The 22,443-nt window shown below is 35.7% G+C and overlaps 1 protein-coding gene across 3 annotated transcripts in view; it reads left to right on the forward strand.

Annotated features, from left to right (window-relative positions):
• LOC127871711 (dihydrolipoyllysine-residue succinyltransferase component of 2-oxoglutarate dehydrogenase complex, mitochondrial-like) overlaps positions 1-22,443 on the forward strand; it is a 48,152-nt gene that overhangs the window by 16,448 nt on the left and 9,261 nt on the right. For 2 of the 3 annotated variants that reach the window (XM_052414851.1, XM_052414850.1), the window contains exons 2-11: positions 8,682-8,712; positions 12,319-12,361; positions 13,833-13,903; positions 14,208-14,282; positions 14,702-14,757; positions 15,710-15,818; positions 16,147-16,418; positions 17,561-17,658; positions 19,553-19,751; positions 21,103-21,186. In XM_052414851.1, the coding sequence (XP_052270811.1) occupies positions 8,682-8,712; positions 12,319-12,361; positions 13,833-13,903; positions 14,208-14,282; positions 14,702-14,757; positions 15,710-15,818; positions 16,147-16,418; positions 17,561-17,658; positions 19,553-19,751; positions 21,103-21,186 (1,038 nt within the window). The remainder of the gene's footprint in view (positions 1-8,681; positions 8,713-12,318; positions 12,362-13,832; positions 13,904-14,207; positions 14,283-14,701; positions 14,758-15,709; positions 15,819-16,146; positions 16,419-17,560; positions 17,659-19,552; positions 19,752-21,102; positions 21,187-22,443) is intronic. The other variant, XM_052414853.1, reaches the window with a different exon arrangement.

A 22,443-nucleotide genomic window follows, 5' to 3' on the forward strand; every position in this document is an offset into this window, starting at 1 on the left:
ACACAGAATTTAGATTGATGCGATATGTTCAAATTATTTTCTGACAATCAGTTGAAAAGGAAAGTAAATATATGCGAAACCTCAATGTGTATCGGTCAGCGCTCAATTTGTTTGATATACCAAATTGATGTTTCGACAGGTTTTTTGCTGCGGGTGGTATTATACACATAATACCGCGCAATAATATCTTTGGACTTGATTTGGGCCATGAAATACAAAAGCAGTCTGCTTTAAATTCACTACAATGCATCTATCACTTGCAATTAGCGACTCCTATAATAAAACACCATGGTGTGTATGCCCAATAAAATAAATAATATGCAGATAGATGGCTTATAAGGTGTCAAAAACAACACTGGATCACTCGACTAGTAGACATGGTTTGTTAATAGGGGCAATAAAGGGATTAGTGATGGTAAAAGCGATGGTAATTTAAGCCAGACAGAGCTTGATTAGCGAATTTTATTGTGAAGTTATAGAATGTAGGTCGTTTTTTACGAATGTTGAACAAATTGTGTCACATCGGGACACTAGGACAAACACCCCAAAGCAGGACTGTCCCGCCAAGATTGGGACGTCTGGCATGTATGCAAAAAAGGGATACAACTCTCAATTTCCTATAAATGTACAACACAGTGGTGTGAACAAAATAGAAAAACTTAATTCCCAAAGCAATTATTACACCAAATTAACTTTAAAACTAGAAATGGCGCGGCAGAGGCCGACGCGTATCCCCACGCCGAATGTTTGACCTAGGTGTGCCCCAGGGTTGGTAATGGGGCCATGCATAGCTGAGATTGACCGTATTGTCATAAGAGAAGTTCATCATCAATTAGAAGTGAATTGGTGTAGAAATGAAGAAGTTATAGTAAAAGGCAATTTTGGGTGGGTGTGACATATGTGGGCAGGGCGCCCCAGGGTTGGTAATTGTGCCATGCATAGTTGAGATTGACCGTATTGTCATAAGAGAAGTTCAGTATCAATTTGAAGTGAATCGGTGTAGAAATGAAGAAATTATAGTAAAAGGCAATTTTGGGCGGGTGTGGTCTATGTGGGCGGGGCCCCAGGGTTGGTAATGGGGCCATGCATAGTTGAGATTGACCGTATTGTCATAAGAGAGGTTCAGTATCAATTTGAAGTGAATCGGTGTAGAAATGAAGAAATTATAGTAAAAGGCAATTTTGGGTGGGTGTGGTCTATGTGGGCAGGGCGCCCCAGGGTTGGTAATTGTGCCATGCATAGTTGAGATTGACTGTATTGTCATAAGAGAAGTTCAATATCAATTTGAAGTGAATCGGTGTAGAAATGAAGAAATTATAGTAAAGGCAATTTTGGGTGGGTGTGGTCTATGTGGGCGGGGCCCCAGGGTTGGTTATGGGGCCATGCATAGTTGAGATTGACCCTAATGTCATAAGAGAAGTTCAGTATCAATTTGAAGTGAATCCGTGTAGAAATGAAAAAAATATAGTAAATGGAATTTTTTGGTGGGTGTGGCCTATGTGGGCGGGCGCCCCAGGGTTGGGATTGGGGCCATGCATAGTTGAGATTGACCCTAATGTCATAACAAAAGTTCAGTATCAATTTGAAGTGAATCCGTGTAGAAATGAAAAAATTATAGTAAATGGAAATTTTTGGTGGGTGTGGCCTATGTGGGCGGGGTGCCCCAGGGTTGGGAATGGGGCCATGCATGGTTGAGATTGACCGTATTGTCATAAGAGAGGTCCAGTATCAATTTGAAGTGAATCGGTGTAGAAATAAAGAAGTAAATGTAAAATAACCTAAAAAAATGAGTGATAATTTCTGACGCGGCCCCACCCCAACCGCTATAACTTTTGACCCAGGGGTCAGATCAAAATTCCAAATAGTGCAGGGTCGCACATATGCTCATAGCTACCATGTGTGTAAGTTTCAAGGTTCTAGTGATTTTAGTGTAGGAGGAGATAGTGGCCAGGACGGACGGACAGACAGACGGACGGACGGACGGCGGAGATAACCACAATATCCCCACCTTTTTTTCAAAAAGCGTGGGGATAACTAAAAATGGCGTGGCAGAGGCCGACCCGTATCCCCACGCCGAATGTTTGACCTAGGTGTGCCCCAGGGTTGGTAATGGGGCCATGCATAGCTGAGATTGACCGTATTGTCATAAGAGAAGTTCATCATCAATTAGAAGTGAATTGGTGTAGAAATGAAGAAATTATAGTAAAAGGCAATTTTGGGTGGATGTGGTCTATGTGGGCGGGGCACCCCAGGGTTGGTAATGGGGCCATGCATAGTTGAGATTGACTGTATTGTCATAAGAGAAGTTCAATATCAATTTGAAGTGAATCAGTGTAGAAATGAAGAAATTATAGTAAAGGCAATTTTGGGTGGGTGTGGTCTATGTGGGCGGGGCCCCAGGGTTGGTTATGGGGCCATGCATAGTTGAGATTGACCCTAATGTCATAAGAGAAGTTCAGTATCAATTTGAAGTGAATCCGTGTAGAAATGAAAAAATTATAGTAAATGGAATTTTTTGGTGGGTGTGGCCTATGTGGGCGGGGCGCCCCAGGGTTGGGATTGGGGCCATGCATAGTTGAGATTGACCCTAATGTCATAATAAAAGTTCAGTATCAATTTGAAGTGAATCCGTGTAGAAATGAAAAAAATATAGTAAATGGAAATTTTTGGTGGGTGTGGCCTATGTGGGCGGGGCGCCCCAGGGTTGGGAATGGGGCCATGCATGGTTGAGATTGACCGTATTGTCATAAGAGAGGTCCAGTATCAATTTGAAGTGAATCGGTGTAGAAATAAAGAAGTAAATGTAAAATAACCTAAAAAAATGAGTGATAATTTCTGACGCGGCCCCACCCCAGCCGCTATAACTTTTGACCCATTGAAAATTATTTGAAAATTTCAAATAGTGCAGGGTCGCACATATGCTCATAGCTACCATGTGTGTAAGTTTCAAGGTTCTAGTGCTTTTAGTGTAGGAGGAGATAGTGGCCAGGACGGACAGACAGACAGACGGACGGACGGACGGACGGCGGAGATAACCACAATATCCCCACCTTTTTTTCAAAAAGCGTGGGGATAACAACAGCCATCTTTCTTTGTAAATAAGCTATTCTGTTGGTATATATTCCTTTGCTTCTTTCTTCTCATTATGTTATAGAACTTATCCACAATTGATGTGCATAAACCAGAAAATAGTAGAAGCTGCTCCATTCATGATAAAGATGTTTTCCTTTCACTACATTATTCAATTTGGAAAATGCTAAATTTAAAAATGTCTTTTTTTTACACATATCCCTTATTTTCATAGTATCGGCCCTCCTCATTGTATCGTGCCTTTAACGAACAACCTTCAAGAAGTGCTAGAAAAGTAATGTTTTTCAAATTTTAGAAGTTGTAATTCATTTGATGGATATCCATGAGTATTAGGACGATCATGTTCATGATTTCCAGTGTTTGTTGGAAAGTAGGTCATGATAATTCAAGGACGATGCTATGATTTTTAATTACACAACACAAAATTATGTTAGTTTGTTTATGGATTAATAGTAGTTTTATCAAATGTATTATATGGCACTTATTTTTGAATAAAATGTAAAAATATTTTAAGTACAACATGAGCAAGAGTTTTGTTTTTCCATTAAGATACTTTTTAAGAACAAGCACTTGCGCATAGTAACAAATCTTAGCAACCAATCAGAAGGGCCGATACTATGAGAGGGCCGGTACATGAACCAGATTATATGTACTACAGGGAGCTAAGGCTTGCCAGTATTTTGTCAAAACATTGCCAATTTAAATGCAGTTTTCGTTGTTACATGTATGTCCAAGAATACACACTGACTTTAGATTGACATATAACACATGCGTGTTTTTGCATTTGTTCACTTCCAAATTTCTTATGTATTCATTAAGAGGGCCGATACTATGGTTAGACATGCTACACATGCAGATATATGCAATAAAAAAGATGTTTACTTTGATTCAAACTTTGACTTTGGGTTATCAATAAAAAGATAACATTTGCTTAATATGGTACTAAATGTGTGAAATGTGAGTTGCACACCCGTGTCTCATTTGGATAATTTCATTGTTTTATGAATTTTTGTTTCAAATTAAACCATTGACATGTTTAGAGCTGTTAACTTTTTTTTATGCCCCCAAAGGAGGGCATATAGTGATCGGACCATCCGTCCGTCTGTCTGTCCTCCCGTTACACTTTGCATTAAGGTTTCACGTTTAGGTTTCGAAAAATGCTCATAACTTCTATGTCGCTTCAGATAGCAACTTCATATTTGGCATGCATGTGAACCTCATGGAGCTGCACATTTTGAGTGGTGAAAGTTCCATGTCATCCTTCAAGGTCAAACGTCAAATATATGGCTTAAAAGCGGCGCAGAAGGGGGCATTGTGTTTCTGATAAACACATCTATTGTTTTGATAGATCAAAGCGCTGAAGGCACTGAAGATGTTCGCTATTGCATAATTTAACACGCAATTCATTTTTCAAAATCAATCGCAAGTTTGAAATGAACACACGCCATTCAACTTAAAAAAGTGTGTGTCATAGCGCACGGGTCGAGTTTTGTGTGCACTTTTTATCATCCTTATTATTTCATAGAAATAACTAAGACAAAATAAAAACAGCATGCTTTTTTGGAAGTTCTGAAAGCAAAGAAAGTATGATGAAAATGGTAATGAGAACTTAATATAAAGAAAATTTGCAGTCACCATCATATTAAAGGAATATTTTTTCTAATATCAAATGACTATCTCACCAAGAATATAAATTCATAATGAAAGATCCGTGTACAAAACTTTTGATTTTTGACACCATATACAAATTCAAAATATACAATAATCTTCGTATCTTGTATATGGAGGAATAAAAGTATATAAACATTGCTGTTTATGCTTTACTTGTTACCCGAGCAGTCCACACGGTGTCAACAACGCTAACATAAACATAGGTATAGAGCACTAATGCGCTTTTAGGCGAAGCTGTTTCAGTTTTCATCTTAGTGACTTTAACATAACGCCAACAGACACGCATGAATATTTTCGAATATTTAATAAGCTGATTCGAGATACAACCTCTGAATTTTTGCTACATCACTGCGTATGTGCTCAATTCAAAGGATGTAGCACTGTTCAGTGTAAGAAATTCCGGACTACTCTCTGTATGCTCAAACGACACAAATTGTGGCCCTGTTACAATTACGCGTTACAATCCATCTCGCAGAATTTCAATTTCGCCTCCAAGATGAGAAAACAATCATTAGCGAAATAGTATAGTGTCACGATAAGAGAAAATCGTTTAATTATCATACCATAATGTTTGCCGTACTTGGTCAGCACGTCTGGAAATCATTCCTTAATGCGTCGATAGGCTGCCATTATTAACAAGTTTGCTATTTTGAATTCAATTTTGTATCAAAAAGCATTGTTTTTAAATGTGGAATTTTCAATTCGCAATGAGATTTGTAATGACCCTCGTCATGCGAAAATGGGTCTTATTCCATATGCGCCCTTCATATAAATAGCCCACTCAGCTATCCCTCCTTCTGGTAAGGAGAAACATAACATATTGAGTGATTTTAAAGCGAACAGCGTCGCCTATGGCCTGACTGCGCAAGAGCACATGTTGGGTTTAACAAACGCTTGCCGAAACGCATAAGACCCATTTTCGCATGACGGCGCTATTGACGTGTGATTTAAATGTGACGAAAGAAAACCGCGTTTAAATCAAATATAAACATACGATATATTTCGATAATGAAGAAAGATACTCATAACAAGGCATATGAGGACACATAAGAAGTGCTCTCCCGTAGTATATTTTTTATTTACTCACACTATTGTGTGGTTTGACAATGCTAACACACATTTCATGCGGTGAATATGCAGCTTACAAGTGAAAAACACAACACAATAGTTTAACTTTTGTTTAATTGTATTCAATTATTTAGAAAAGTAAATTGCTAACTTTATTTCAAAGTCGGCGTATACGCCGACTACATTTTAAAGACATGTATTGTTATAAATATATTTAATATAATATATTTAGTTGTTTTCGGTTTTAGCGATTATAAAGCATTTTCGAGGTTGCCTATAGTATGCCTGAGTAATTGATGAACTCATATCCAACTGTCAATGTATTGAGAACTGTGAATATAAACAAGCTAACCCTTCTACTAAGCTTCTACTATTGCGTTGCTAGCACCCGTAAATACAAAAGATCGCCGCTATGTGTTGAGAACCAAGAACGCTTTCCAGAAATACCCGATGTAGTAGCTTCAACGAGGTTATGAAACAGGTCATTCGTATTATTATTATAAATTATTTGTTATATTCGGGTTAAGCGATTATGATTTTTTTTAGTCTATCGTATCGCTGAAGTTATTGTTGAACTTATGTTCAACGTTTTATAAATTGAGAATATAAATAAGCGTCAACTTTTTCCCAAATCTCTCAATTTACGACCTGTACTACGTCATTGAGTTGTATGTGAGAGCGTAACCTATTGCGTTGTTATCGCCCGTAAACTTTCCTTTGTTTATCGACAGGCGCATCTATTAATAGCCTCATATCATGAATGCCAAAACACCCGCGAAAAAGAACCACGTGACCAAATAGGACGCTCAACGCAAATACCATGCGACTACGACTTTAATTATGTAAGAACGCTTCGCAATTCCTCTGAAGCCGGGGCCTTGTGATTGCTTTTACGTAAAGAATTGACCTCTAACTGAAGTAAGCAAAGGAAACGCAGCACCTAATTGACCCATTCCTTCTATGTGCGAAGGCAGATTGAATTTTACTAATGTATGGTTTGCCTATCATAACACACATTATAATGCGGTAAATATGCGACTAAAAGTAAAAAACACTATAATTAAACTTTTGTTTTTAATTAAGTTATTTAGAAACCAAAATTCCAAACCTTATTTCAAAACAGCAAGACTACATTTTTTAGAGAATATTCTTGTTATATTTAAATGTTTTTTAACAGTTTCAGCGATAATGAATCATTTTTATGTTGTCTATCGTATCCCGGTAATAATTGTTGAACTCGTGGTCAACGTGTTATTAATTGAGACCTGTGAATATAAACAAGCGTAACCTTATACTAGTGCGTAATTCTCACCCGGACTCCCCTTTGTTTATCGCCAGCCTCAGATTTATGAATGAGATGAGCGAAAATACTACGTCACGCAGACGCAGCAGAAAGTGGACTATTTTAATCATTCATAAACAATCTCCTCCGCGACATGTGCAATACGATCATTGTTTTTTTAATTCTTTTCTATAAAACATCATTCGAAACTATTGCATTTAACACGATATTAATATAATGTTTCCATTTGTGAATAAACATAATTGGAGAACTCAAACCTCTTGCATAAATTATACAACTCTTTCTTCGCGCGTAGTGTAAGCGGGAATTGGGCTAATCATACCCAGGCCGTATCGACCTGAATTTTACATCAAGCACATTAGATGGTCGCTAAAGCGACCATCTAATAAACTAAAAGGTCTAGGCTGTTGTTACACAGCTTAGCAGGTATTGGTGTATTTATTGCTTTTGGAAGCACATTTTTAATTCTACTCAAGCCATGGTGTTGTTCAACTTCAGGGCTCTTGACAATTGTATCCCTTGGTTATATTGATAGTTCATGTATTTAAATGGTACTTTTATGCCCCCGAAGCCCGAAGGAGTGCATATAGTGATCGGACTGTCCGTCTGTCTGTTCGTTTGTCCGTCACACTTTGCATTTGGGTTTCGAAAAATGCTCATAACTTCTATTACGCTTCAGATAGCAATTTCATATTTGGCATGCATGTGTATTTGGACAAGGCCTTTCCATACGCACACAAATTTTGACCCCTGTGACCTTGACCTTGAACTGAGGGTCCGCGTTTAGGTTTCGAAATCTTCGTTTAGGCTTAGAAAAAAGCTCATAACTTATATGAAGCGTTTATAGGAGGCATAAGTCATCCTATGGTGACAGCTCTTGTTCTTAAATGTCTTGTAAAAATTCAGGCATTCCATAAGCGTATTGTTCCATATTTTCAGATGTTAACTGATATTAATGATAAGAACAACAGAAAGTTTGTGTTAATGTAATTCTAAAGGGGGCATCGAGATAGGGAACTGGCATTTGGACTGGCTATTGGTACATGTAGCTGATAGAATTATAGATTTAACACCAATATTCATTGAATAAGCATCCTGGTCAGAATTAAGTTGTTAAAAAATACAGAAACCAAGAGTTATGTTCTCAATTTTTGCGATGATGCAGTCTGGGACTGAAAGTTGTTTTGCAAATATCAGAATGAAGCTTTTATCAAATTATCCAACAAAAATGAATAAGAGCATTTGAACAATTTAATTAATAAAGCATACAGCATGTAAAGAATTTTTACTGACATATTTAATGATCTTCTTAGGAGGAAAATGGAAGATACTAGCCCTCATGGCAGGTACATTTTAGGGCCAGCTCTGATTTGTAGTTCACTGGCCAGTAATTGAACCTAGAGTAGTAATAGTTACAAGATTACCAGACCTTGTGCCAGGTATTGGCTATGGGACTTCTGCCAAGACACATCTCAGATGGTTTATTTCATTTAATGTTTTTTTGTACCATCGAAGTTTTGTTATTATGAAAATTCTCTTATCATTTCAGTTTCGTCCATACCAGGGGCATATACACAAAGGTAAATACATTTTTAAAGCCGCACAACTTATTTGGAATAGTAAATTAATGTATAAAACATAAACATATTTTATCTTTGCTAATTAGAATTAATAGATGGTGGTTACAAGGTAGAAATCCATCTTTTTTGCGCTTTAAAACTTAAAAAAAAAGTGTTTGTCGAAATGGACGTATACATGTATGTCTAGAAATCTTACTTTCGGTTTTAAAAGCGGTACCATTTGAAACATTATAAATTACTTGCTAACTAGGCTATAGATTTAATTTTATCTATGCCAATTAGAATATATCTGGTAGTTACAAGGAAGAAATCTGTCTTTTTTGCGTTTGAAACGTTTGTCAAAATTGACGAATACGTTCTTATAGAAATCCTACTTTTGGTTTTAAAAGCGGTACTGTTTGAAAAATAATAAATAACTTGCTAACTAGGCTATAGATTTAATGACAATTTTGCACACTTTTATATTGCATCTCTATATATTGATTAACATGTATTTCATTTCAAAGTCTGACAGAGGCAAATTGTGTGGCTTTAATGTTGTGGAATTTTACAACAAAACATTTACATGATAAGTTATATAATAGCAAGTGTTCTGGTGAGGTATAAAAATAGTTAAGACGTATGCAGTGTTCTGCCGTGGATGCGCCCTTGCGTCATTGGCGCAAAAAAAAGAGATTTGTCCCCACCCGTTTTCCGTATATGGGTCTGCGGGCGCACAGAAGTTAGAAATAAAAACTAATTGATTCAATGTGTAAATCGGTAAAGAAATAGAGTGAATGCGTAACTAGAACAAATTATTTCATTGGACGCGACGTCATTTCACAGCAAATGGTTAATTTACTTTAATAACACTTTACATGTATTTCATTGGTAAGTTGAGATTATAACAACTAAATACCAAGAAAATTTCCACAGCTTTCAAAATGGCGGAAAGTGACCGGTCGAAGAAAGCAAACTCAATTTTGAATTTTTTTTCTTCTGCAGTGTAAAATTAGAAAATATGACGATAATAATAATACCCCAACAAGTCCAAAAAATTGTTTAGCAATGACGAAAAAAAAGTCTGCCCCTTAACATTAAAGCAAACTGGCTTCGAGAATTTTCTTGGTTACTGTTTGACAATAACAAAACTACATGCAGTTTGTGCATTAAGCACTAAAAAAAGAAAACGCCTTTACAATCGGTAATTCTAATTTGAAAGGGAATTCCCAGTAGATGCAGGGGTCTCGCTAGTGGGCGAAGTGGGCGATTTGCTCGCCAAGGGAATATTTATGTCGCTAATTAATTTCATGAAGGCGACATAACTTCTCCACCTTTTAATTATTTGTTTGTGCCACACATTGACCATTAAAATCAATTTGATGTGAAGAATTGGACACAGAAGAATTCTCAGCCAAAAGTTGCCCCATTGACAGGTCATGCAAAGTTGAACATTAAAATGCGCAGGCGGGAGCTATTAGAGTTCTTAAAATTGTTTATAGGTGAAGCCTTGATTAATTGCCTTGTGCTGGCTACCAGTAACTATACTTCAGCAAAGTTAAATGGCCCATTAAAACAATACAAAGGAATGATCAAATGGGAAGAGTTAACCTAGCACTGGCAATAAATATAGGGCTCATTCACAGGTAAGATTTGGAATCTGTGCTGTAAAATGAGATTTTAAATGAATTTTTATTTTTTTTAAATTGTAGCACAATATAAATTCGATTTAATCTTGATTTTCTTAAAATTTACAAGGAAGTAAGAAGATTATGAATATTACTGGTTTTGTTAAAATTGAAGTTTTATTTGATACACCTGTACAGGAAAAATAAAATAAAAAGTACCAGAATAATTTACAATCAATTACAAATAAGAAAAATGTAGGTTTTATACACTTGACATCTCTTATTATAAATGAAATGCAGCCTTTTGAATTCCATCACCCATTTCAGCCTCTACATGTATTATTGAAATAGCTTATCAGTTATCACATAAATAGCATGTTAAGTGTTAAATATATTACTTAAACTCAGTTAAATACATCAATAACAAAAATAAACACTTAAGTGTGTGTTTGTATTTGTAAATGTTGTCCCCCAAAGTGTGAAATATGAGTTGTTTCTGATTAATGATAATTGGCACGGTTTAATGAGGGGTATAAGACAAGTAAAGAGTTGATTGAAAGCTGAATGGAAACCACTTCTCCTTTAATTTGCCGCAAAATACATGTAAAATGAAGACCTATGACGCAACTGTACAGAAGTGACATCTCCTGAAATTTTCAGCTTAGCTTGACCCCTGGATGCAAAAGTACCATTTCTCCCTGAAAAGTTGCCACTTCTCCCTATTTTGGTCTTTGGGAGAAGTGACTTCTCCCTAAATTTTGAACCTAGCTAGACCCCTGAGATGTAGACAGATGTAGATGTAGACATTATGTACCTGTAACTGTTCAACATTTTGATAATATGTTGATTATTTAAAATGTTCAATTTGAATTAGAATGTTACATCCTGTGGACTGGCTGTAGGAAGAAATCAAGCCAGTTTTAGAGTGCAAGTAAAAGGTTATTAGTTTCTGAAAATTTAATTCTGCTACAAATATATTTCTGTGTTCCCAGATTTTTCCCTTTTGTCCCCACTTTATTTACCCTAAAGGGTCCCTGTCCCCAACAGTAAAGATTCAAGGCAGAACACTGCGTATGTCTCAGAGCTCATTAAAATTTCGGAGACATTTTCTATTACTATATTTTCAAAGTGTTGTTGTTTGGACTTACTTAAACAAACCAGTAAATCAAAAATGAAACACATCGGGTCTTAAACCAAAGCTGTCAATTCCATTTTAACCATTATCACCATTGATGTGACAGATAGTTCATAGGGTATGTCTGTTATCACCCAGCAGATTTCTTGCTGCATGTAAAATATAGCCTGAAATGTTATATCTAATATCACTTTTTGTTCACAAATATGACTGCAAGGTGTCAGCGTAGTTTTCCTTATTATCCCCGCCATAGGCGGAGGGATATTGTTTTGGCGTTGTCCGTCTGTCTTTCCGTCCGTCTGTCCGGCACTTTTGTGTCCGGAGCCATATCTTGGAAGTGCTTTGGCGGATTTCAATAAAACTAGGTGTGAGTATATATATGGATAAGAGGATGATGCACGCCTTATGGCATTGTACACCATTTGTTAATAACAGAGTTATGGCCCTTTGTATCTTGGAAAAATGCTTTTTTGTGTCCGGAGCCATATCTTGGAAGTGCTTTGGCGGATTTCATTGAAACTTGGTATGAGTATATATATATGGATAAGAGGATGATGCATGCCAAATGGCATTGTACACCATTGGATAATAAAGGAGTTATGGCCCTTTGTATCTTGAAAAAATGCTTTTTTGAGTGTCAGATATAACACTTTTGTGTCCAGAATCATATTGGCGGGGGATATCAATTCAACGAATTTGCTTGTTAATGGTAAAGTTTCAAGGGGTCTCGGGATTGGCCCTTTATTTAATGGTATATTTTTTATGTTGAGGAAAGAGATGGAATAAAAATACAACTCTGTAAAATGAAAATAACTTAATATATCATAATGAACTCGTATATTTGTTGTTTTTTTTACATGGAAGGGGTCTCAAGCTTCAACAAACCAACACCGCCTCATTGTATCAGGTGAGTGAATTGCTGTTATTTATTTTTAAGCTATGGAAGACTAGCCTTCTTTGCTTAAAGGTTTCTGTGTGTGAATAACACAATTGTTAAATGATCTGTGAATGAACACATTTTCATTGGCTAAGACAGTGGCCTTAGAAAGAGAAAGACAATATAATAATATTTGTTTAAGTCCAGTTTTCCAAGCATAATACAGTATGTGTTTGGTCTTAAACTACCGCTTAAATCTAGATGCTAAAATTGACTAGTTTAAACGTAGCGTGGACGCTTCAGCTGACTTACTGTTATTGACATCATTCAGTAATAATAACCCTTGGCCTAACATATATGCTTGTTATATGCTTTAATATTACCATCATAAAGGTCATATAATAAAACAGTTGACTATAGAGGACCTTAGAATTTGATCTGATTTAAACTGGCAGGAAAACATATTGACTGACCCAGATCATAATCAATTGCCTTCAAGTCAATAATTGTATAATATTTAACTGAATTGTTTTTTTTTAGGAAAAAAAAGTTTTTTGCTATACAGTAATTTTTTGAATACTTTGGAAATTTGATGAACACAAAATACCTAATTCTTTAGAGAAATTCCTTATTGTAAACTATATGAGATAGATATCACTTTAAAATAAAATAGATTTTAAGCTAATTTAGTTATAGAGCTTACTTAATATCATATAATAATATAGTGTGAAAAAGTGTATATTAATTATTTAAGTAAAACAATACCTGAAGTCCAATGTACTGTACAGTTATCTTTTTATACCCCGCCAAAGGCAGAGGGATATAGCATTGGCTTTCCATCTGTCAGTCTGTAATTCTGTCAGTCTGTCTTTCCATCTGTCACAAAACTTTTTAGGGCCATATCTTGGAAACTAAATAAGATATCAACATGTTACTTAATAGATGTATAGCTATCAATGAAAAGAAGTGCCATGCTCAAGAACCATTTCCCTGCACTTTCTTTAATAAGAGTTATTGCCATTTATATCTTACTTAATGTAACTTTTCAGGGCTATATCTCAGATACTATGTACCATGCAATACTTCAACATGAAACTTCATGGGTGTTTTGATATAAATGAGGAGTGCCTTGCTTAAGAACCATAACCCTTCACTTTCTGATATAAGAGTGATTGCCCTTTGTTTTTTTTGTATGATTGAATTGTTAACGGCTATATTTCAGGTACAATACAACATTACAGCTTAAAACTTCATGGGTGTGTAGAATCAAAGTAATAAGTGTTTATTTCGTATTAATATTCGCTTTTTATCTCGAGTTTACTCACTATTAATGTTCTTATCGGAGTTTTTGTGATCCCACTAAGAAATTTTGTAGCAATTCAAACATTAATAAAAGTAATAATCTGTAAAATATACCTGTCTCTGCATGAATGTGGCCATATTGACCTCTTTAAGATAATCATGTGATTACCCCTCAGTTACATATCTCCCCTTTTTTCAGAGCATCCAGTTCACAGACAGCATGTACTCTTCACTACAGCCTCCGCTACATTAGGACATCATCAGCACTTTGTAAGATAATTTCCTGGTTTCAAAGTTGTGTATGTATCTTTTTTAAAAGTTCAATCAAAACATTTATAAATTTAATCAATACATATTTATTCATTTGAAATCAGAAATTAAATATATAATTTAAAGAAGAGTTAAAAATAATTGTTTTAAATTGTTTAAATATGTTATATATTCAATATTTAATCATATTTGCACAGTTTTTATGTCTGTTTAAAGTTAAAACAAGATCAGTTAAGGAAGGTACAAGTATGCATCTATGGAATTCAAAGATGCTTTCTGAATAATAGTTCTTTTTTTTTGTAAGGTAATGAGGTACAGACTATAAAATGCCCCCCGTTTGCAGAGTCTATCACAGAAGGAGACATCAGATGGGAAAAAGGTAAAATCTCTACCTGTTTGGTAATTTAATGAGAATATAAATATTTATAAGTAAATATTAAATGACACTTATTCCAATGTAGGTAATATTTAATGCATATAAATTGATGTTTAAGTGAACATTAAATTGTCACAAGTGTCGATGATTTGTTTTTAGTGGTGCATATTTTTGTTGTTCAATATATGAGGAAATTGCACAGTATTTTGCAGCCTTATTTCTGATGTCATGTGTGTTTGTTGCATTGACAGACAGCATTGATGTATTTGAACAATTCAAATTGGTCTACACTTGACAGGGGTCAAAGTGGAATGCACAGTAGTTATGTAATTCATACATTTAATTTAAATATCCATGTTATGTTGCGTTAGAGAACTTTTGAAGTGTTGTTCGCTAAACACTGCTTTTGGATGTCATTTCAGCTGTTGGTGATGTAGTGAAGGTAGATGATGTTATAGCAGAGGTTGAGACAGACAAAGTATGTTGGAATGTCTTTCTTTAGTTATGTCTTGTACATTATGGATGCTTCCATAAACATCTTATAACATAATAAAAAAGTCTGCAATACCATCCAATCATCTTACTAGGGCATCACTTGGTTATCAATTAATTTATTTTGTACAAAAGAGCACATGTATTTTCCTTGTGAATTTCAAAAGTGCAAGTGGAATTGTTTGGGATATTCCATAACTGGAAATTAATTAACAATATGTTGGTAGGAATTCTGTGGCTAATTTCATACATATGTTTGCTAGTTTATTATGTGAAATCCTGTTGTTTTTAGCTCGGCTGTTTTCGGGGAAATCCGAGGTATTGTCATAGCCAGCTCGTCGTGTCGCCCGCTTTGTGCTTAAACCTATACATTTTGTAAAGGTTTTGAACATTTGCTCTAAAATCAAAGTGCTTCAACCAACAACTTTGAAACTTGGTATGTAGCTGCACCTTGATTAGTTTTACATGCCACACCCATTTTTGGGTCACAAGGTCAAAGGTCAAGGTCACCTGTGACCTCTTAAAAAAATATTCTGAAAAGCTTTCATTTATTAAAAAACGCACCAGCAGCAGAGCGTGGCACCCGTTATGCGATGCTCTTGTTTATGCTTCCCTACACAAAGTTTGACATTTTGCATACTTAGATCTATTATTTGTATTAATTATTTTATTAACAACTATTTTGTGGAGTTTTGAGACAAAAGTGGAATGTGGGGGCATCTGTGCCCAAAATACACATGTCTAGTACAATGTGGTTCAATCCTGTTCTGTTGAAAACAGGTTGTCCATCGAAAGAACCCTTAGTTCAAATAGCTGGCATTAAGTCGTAAATATGGTAGCTGGAAAGCATTCAACTTGTCTTGGAAACCTTAAAATTGAACATTCCTTTTGCGTTTTAATACCAGCACTGGATGTAACAACTTTTTTCTGTATTTCAGACCTCTATACAGATCCCCAGTCCTGTCTCAGGTGTTATAACCTCTCTCTTGGTTGCTGATGGGGACACAGTGGAGGCGGGAAAACAGATCTGTACAATTACTGTCGGAGGTTTGGAGAAATATATCATTATTACAGACATGTTGTTCTTTTCTTCTAATCTGTATGAATGTTCAAAACGGTAGATGGATAATTAGGGATGCCTTACAATAAAATTAAATATGCTATTGACTATTACAGATCTTTTTGTGTGAAAGTCTTAATTATAAAGTTTTCAGATACCATGACTTCAAACACATAGAATTTTGAAGGTGTACAATAAGCATGATGTAGGTTTCGACCACATGTGCTTTACAGATATTACAATGTGTGGTATGTGAGCATTGGCCACTGTTACATAATTGTCTATTTATCAGTTTCTATATCAATCTAAATCTAGCAGCTGGTGGCAGTGCACCTGCTCCAAAAGCTGCACCAAAGGTTGAGACGCCACCTCCCAAGGCTGCCACGCCCCCACCCCCTGCTGTGACTCCTCCCCCTGCCAAGGGGTCAGCTGGCCCCATCCCAACATCAGCCCCTGCTCCAAGACCCCTTCCAACTGCTCCCATGTCCTCAGTACCAGTAGGGGATGTAAAACCTAAAGCTGCTGCACCAGTAATCATGGCTGCTACTGAGGCAGGACCAGTAGGCGGAACTAGAGGTGAAAGTAGGGTAGGTACCTGTGATCTGTCTGGTTCAACATTAAGCAAAAGTCGTATTTGTATTGTAGCAATATTTTAATAACCTTCTATGCCAAGCTCATAACATCTTTGACCTCTTAATTTATGTAATTACCCCCCGCCATAGGCCATAGTTCAGTATATAAAGTTTATTGAATGATAGGACTTAAAACATCCTGTGATTGCTGGACATGTATTACTATTATTTTGCAGTGGCATATCTTTAAAATTACTTTTTATGTCCCCACTATAGTAGTGGGGGACATATTGTTTTTGCCCTGTCTGTCTGTTGGTCTGTCTGTTTGCGCCAACTTTTACATTTTGCAATAACTTTTGCTATATTGAAGATAGCAACTTCATATTTGGCATGCATGTGTATCTCATGAAGCTGCACATTTTGAGTGGTGAAAGGTCAAGGTCATCCTTCAAGGTCAGAGGTCAAATATATGTGGCCAAAATCGCTCATTTTATGAATACTTTTGCAATATTGAAGATAGCAACTTGATATTTGGCATGCATGTGTATCTCATGGAGCTGCACATTTTGAGTGGTTAAAGGTCAAGGTCAAGGTCATCCTTCAAGGTCAGAGGTCAAATATATGTGGCCCAAATCGCTTATTTTATGAATACTTTTGCAATATTTAAGATAGCAACTTGATATTTGGCATGCATGTGTATCTTATGGAGCTGCACATTTTGAGTGGTTCAAGGTCAAGGTCATCCTTCAAGGTCAGAGGTCAAATATATGTGGCCCAAATCGCTTATTTTATGAATACTTTTGCAATATTGAAGATAGCAACTTGATATTTGGCATGCATGTGTATCTCATGGAGCTGCACATTTTGAGTGGTGAAAGGTCAAGGTCAAGGTCATCCTTCAAGGTCAGAGGTCAAATATATGTGGCCCAAATCGCTTATTTTATGAAGACTTTTGCAATATTGAAGATAGCAACTTGATATTTGGCATGCATGTGTATCTCATGGAGCTGCACATTTTGAGTGGTGAAAGGTCAAGGTCATCTTTCCCAAGGTCAAGGTAATCCTTCACAAGGTCAAGGTCATATATAGGGGACATTGTGTTTCTCAAACACATCTTGTTTTCTTAGATATTAAAAAAAGGCATGTCTTGTTTTCAGGTAAAAATGAATAGAATGAGGAAGAGGATTGCCCAACGTTTGAAGGATGCCCAAAACACGTGTGCTATGTTGACAACTTTTAATGAAATTGACATGAGGTAAAGTTATTTGGTGAACCCATGCTCTCTTTTGCATTTTACATTACACAAAGCATGAAGATTAATGGTTTCTGAAGACTTTAGAATTTTATATTTTTTTTAGTATTAGATGACCTGTTTGCTTGAAAATGTTAAATGTGTAAAAAATATTATTTGGAATATGACTTTTAAGTATCAGTGATAATGTGTGTACCATCAGTGATTAAAAAAACAAATGAAATGCCCCCCCCCCCCCCCCCCCCCCTAAAATTGGCTGTTTCTCAGTGACAACAAATAATGATTTTTAATCAAAATAAAAACATAATTACCCAAAAATGGCACATTAAAGAAATTTAAGAATACATTATAAATATCTTGTTTGTAAGAGGAAACTTTAGATGCACTAAAATTATAAAGTTTCAGTTTAACAATGTATTTAATGGAAAAAAAATGGAACAAAGAAGTATTTGGATAATGTCTAAAACATATATTATTTTACCCAATCTGAAAGCCACAGATTGGAAATAAAAAGTAAGCAAGATGTTGGGCATAATAAATGTATAAGCTCCCAGTGGAAGCCTTGTCAGTTACCATTCATTGGTCCATATGAAGCCTTGTCAGTTACCATTCATTGGTCTATATGAAGCCTTGTCAGTTACCATTCATTGGTCCATATGAAGCCTTGTCAGTTACCATTCATTGGTCCATATGAAGCCTTGTCAGTTACCATTCATTGGTCCATATGAAGCCTTGTCAGTTACCATTCATTGGTCCATATGAAGCCTTGTCAGTTACCATTCATTGGTCCATATGAAGCCCTGTCAGTTACCATTCATTGGTCCATATGTCAGTTACCATTCATTGGTCCATATGAAGCCTTGTCAGTTACCATTCATTGGTCCATATGAAGCCTTGTCAGTTACCATTCATCGGTCCATATGAAGCCTCGTCAGTTACAATTCATTGGTCCATATGAAGCCTTGTCAGTTACCATTCATTGGTCCATATGAAGCCTTGACAGTTACCATTCATTGGTCCATATGAAGCCTTGTCAGTAACCATTCATTGGTCCATATGAAGCCTCGTCAGTAACCATTCATTGGTCCATATGAAGCCTTGTCAGTTACCATTCATTGGTCCATATGAAGCCTTGTCAGTTACCATTCATCGGTCCATATGAAGCCTTGTCAGTTACCATTCATTGGTCCATATGAAGCCTTGTCAGTTACCATTCATTGGTCCATATGAAGCCTTGTCAGTTACCATTCATCGGTCCATATGAAGCCTTGTCAGTTACCATTCATCGGTCCATATGAAGCCTTGTCAGTTACCATTCATTGGTCCATATGAAGCCTTGTCAGTTACCATTCATCGGTCCATATGATTAAGTCCAAAAGAAGGTCACTGTCAAGGTCAAAATGAGCTTGGGTGAATTGGTTGGGTTGATAGTGTTCATATATAACATCTACGCAAGTGTCAAAGCTGTATCAAAACAAGTGGTATTGATATCGTAAGAAATGTGTCATTTTTGGTTAACCAAGACAATGGACCTTGAAAATAAGTCCAAAAGTAAGTTAATATCAAGGTCGAAATAAGGCCATGTGGGATTTTGTGTGTGTTGGTAAGTGTTCAAGACATCATCCATATACATGTAACATATTGATGTTATACTATGATTTAGGACCTCCTGTATTAGGCGTAGTCAAAACATAGGTCAATGTCAAGTTTTAAATGAGGTCAGGTGATGTGGGTGTGGTATGCAAGTATTAAGGTATTTTAGTAAGGCTGATTGACATGAGATGAAACGCTTCATTTTGGATTTACCTATTACCAACAAAACAAACAAAGTGAGAGGCCAAACTGTAGGGGAATGAAAGAAATCACTGACATTACATAATGTCTTAATTTATTTCAGCAACGTTACTGAGATGAGAAATAAATACAAGGATGCATTCTTGAAAAAGCACGGCTTGAAGCTTGGATTTATGTCTGCCTTCATCAAGGCATCAGCGTATGCACTTCAGGATCAGCCAGTGGTGAACGCTGTTATAGATGGCGAGGATACTTTATATAGAGACTATATTGATATCAGTGTTGCTGTGTCAACACCCAAAGTAAGTGAAGGGTTAGAGAGACCATGTCTGGCCAATTATTTACTTTTGCTGCAGCTCAATTCCAATTGCAATTTGTTTTGATGTGAAGTGTGTTAAAGCCTCTATAACGCTCAAAATCAACGAAAATTTCGTAAAGTATTCCGTAAAATAAAGTGAATACCTAATCAATCAGTGTTCCTTATAGCAATAGCCATAATTTCAACTCTAGATGTTGAATGATTACATAGATTTTTGTATATACAAAATGCTTGTTTTTATTTATTTGTGACACAATTAATTCCATTTTAATTTCCCGCGAATATATCTATTCATGTGACACACAAACACCCTGTAAGTGTTCATGTGTCGTTTGAATGGATATTGTTGCGGGAAATTAAAATTGAAATTAAATATGAAAAACAATAAAAAAAATGAGCATTTTGTATCTACAAACATATATTTTACCAGACCACATCTGGCGTTGAAATTTCAGCAATTGCCATAGTGAACACTGGGTTTTAATTGGTTAAGTTTATTTTACGAAAAATTGTACAAAATTTTCGTTGATTTTGAGTAGTAATGTTACTTTAAGCTCTCTCTTTCATGTAAGGCGTGAATAAACTCGTGTGTAAGTCTATTGTTATAGTAGAGTGCAACTCAAAAACTTAAACTGCTAGAGGGATTTAAAATGTATGAACGTAAATTATTTATTAGCAACTTGTGAGCCTGGGTATGATGGTGAATATTTGTTACTGATCATCATATTTAGTGCTCCTTTTAAGGGAAATGTTGACATACCATGCATTTTCTATTGGTAAATACAAGAAAATAATGTCAAGCGAAATACAAATGATATTGCAGTACTTGGAGTTGTGACATATGTTATTCCTAAATACAACTTCTACCATATAAAGGTGTTGCAGTATATCATTTTTAAAATGACTAAGCAATGAATAGATATTGGTATATGTTCTTTTATTGTAGCTGAAATAATCATACAGAATATATAATGCAATTATGTATAAATATATACCCAAATAAATCTTGCTTCATCAACATTTATCTTCATAAGAGTGAAATTTGTAATTACATTCAAATGGTTATTGAAAGAAAGGGAAAATACAAATTGAGGGTTGGCCACATGGAATATCTGAGAATCCTTAATAATTTGATATTATTTTCCTAAACTTTACTTTTGGATGTTACTTGTAGTATATCACGTCAAAAGTAAAAATGCCGTCAAAGAACAGATAATAAGAATGTTGAATAACAGCTCTATGTATGAATAAATGGACTGTTTTTTTTAGTACCAACATTCTTGACTTAAGCATGACCTATGCAATTAACTACAGAGTTATGATGTATTTTACAGGGCTTAGTTGTTCCTGTGATACGAAATGTAGAAACTATGAACTATGCTGAAATTGAGAAGACCATCAATGCATTAGGAGAGAAGGTGAGAAAAGGATGAGATTGTGGCATTTGTTTAATGTTTTAAACTATTTGCTTTTGATCATGTGTTTTTTTGTATTTTCACTTTGTTAGCTCATCTATTTATTTTTTTTTAATTATGAGCTATTGTCATCACCTTGGCGTCGGCGTCCAGTCAAGTTTTGCATTTAGGTCCACTTTTCTCATAAAGTATCAATTGTATTGCATTCAAACTTGGTACACTTACTAACTGTCATAAGGGGACTGTGCAGGCAAAGTTATGTAAATCAGACTGGCATTTTGACAGAATTATGTGCCCTTTTTATACTTAGAAAATAGAAAATTTGGTTAAGTTTTGTGTTTAGGTCCACTTAATTCCCAAAGAATCAAAGCTATTGCTTTCATACTTGCAACACTTACTAACTATCATAAGGGGACTGTGCAGGCAAAGTTATGTAACTCTGACTGGCATTTTGACGGAATTATGGGCCCTTTATACTTAGAAAATTGAAAATTTGGTTAAATTTTGTGTTTTGGTCCACTTTACCCCTAAAGTATCATAGATATTGCTTTAATACTTGGAACACTCGCAAACTATCATAAGGGGGCAGTAAAGGACAAGTTGCATAACTCTGGTTGTCATTTTTACAGAATTATGACCCAGTTTTTACTTAAATACTTGAATATATGGTTAAATTTTGTGTTTAGATCCACTTTACTTCTAAAGTATAAAGGCTATTGCTTTCAAACTTCAAATACTTTCATGCTATCATGAGGGTACTGTACCTGGCAAGTTGAATTTTACCTTGACCTTTGAATGACCTTGACTCTCAAGGTCAAATTATTAAATTTTGCTAAAATTGCCATAACTTCTTTATTTACGATTAGATTTGATTGATACTTTTACAAAACAACTCTTACCTGACATACCACAATAGACTAAACCCAAACCATTCCCCTCCCCCCCCCCCCGAATTTCCGCCCCCCCATTTTTTTTTTTTTTTAAATCTAATAAATGACCACCACACCCTTACACTATATACCCCCCTTTCCCAAATTTTTTTTTAAACATGGTTAAAATACACAAATATTTATTTTTATTATTTTATTTTTGAAATACTGTCCAACCATCCCACCCAAGAATCCCCTCCCTCCTCCCCATTTTTTTGTTGTTGCATTTTTGGAAGATAATGTAATAAATGACCACACCTCCACACTATATACACCCCTCCACCCCTCCCTCCTTTGTGATTGAAATTGAGATAGGTCCCTTCACCTTTAA

Source organism: Dreissena polymorpha, chromosome 3, assembly GCF_020536995.1.
Source record: "Dreissena polymorpha isolate Duluth1 chromosome 3, UMN_Dpol_1.0, whole genome shotgun sequence".
Taxonomy (NCBI): domain Eukaryota; kingdom Metazoa; phylum Mollusca; class Bivalvia; order Myida; family Dreissenidae; genus Dreissena; species Dreissena polymorpha.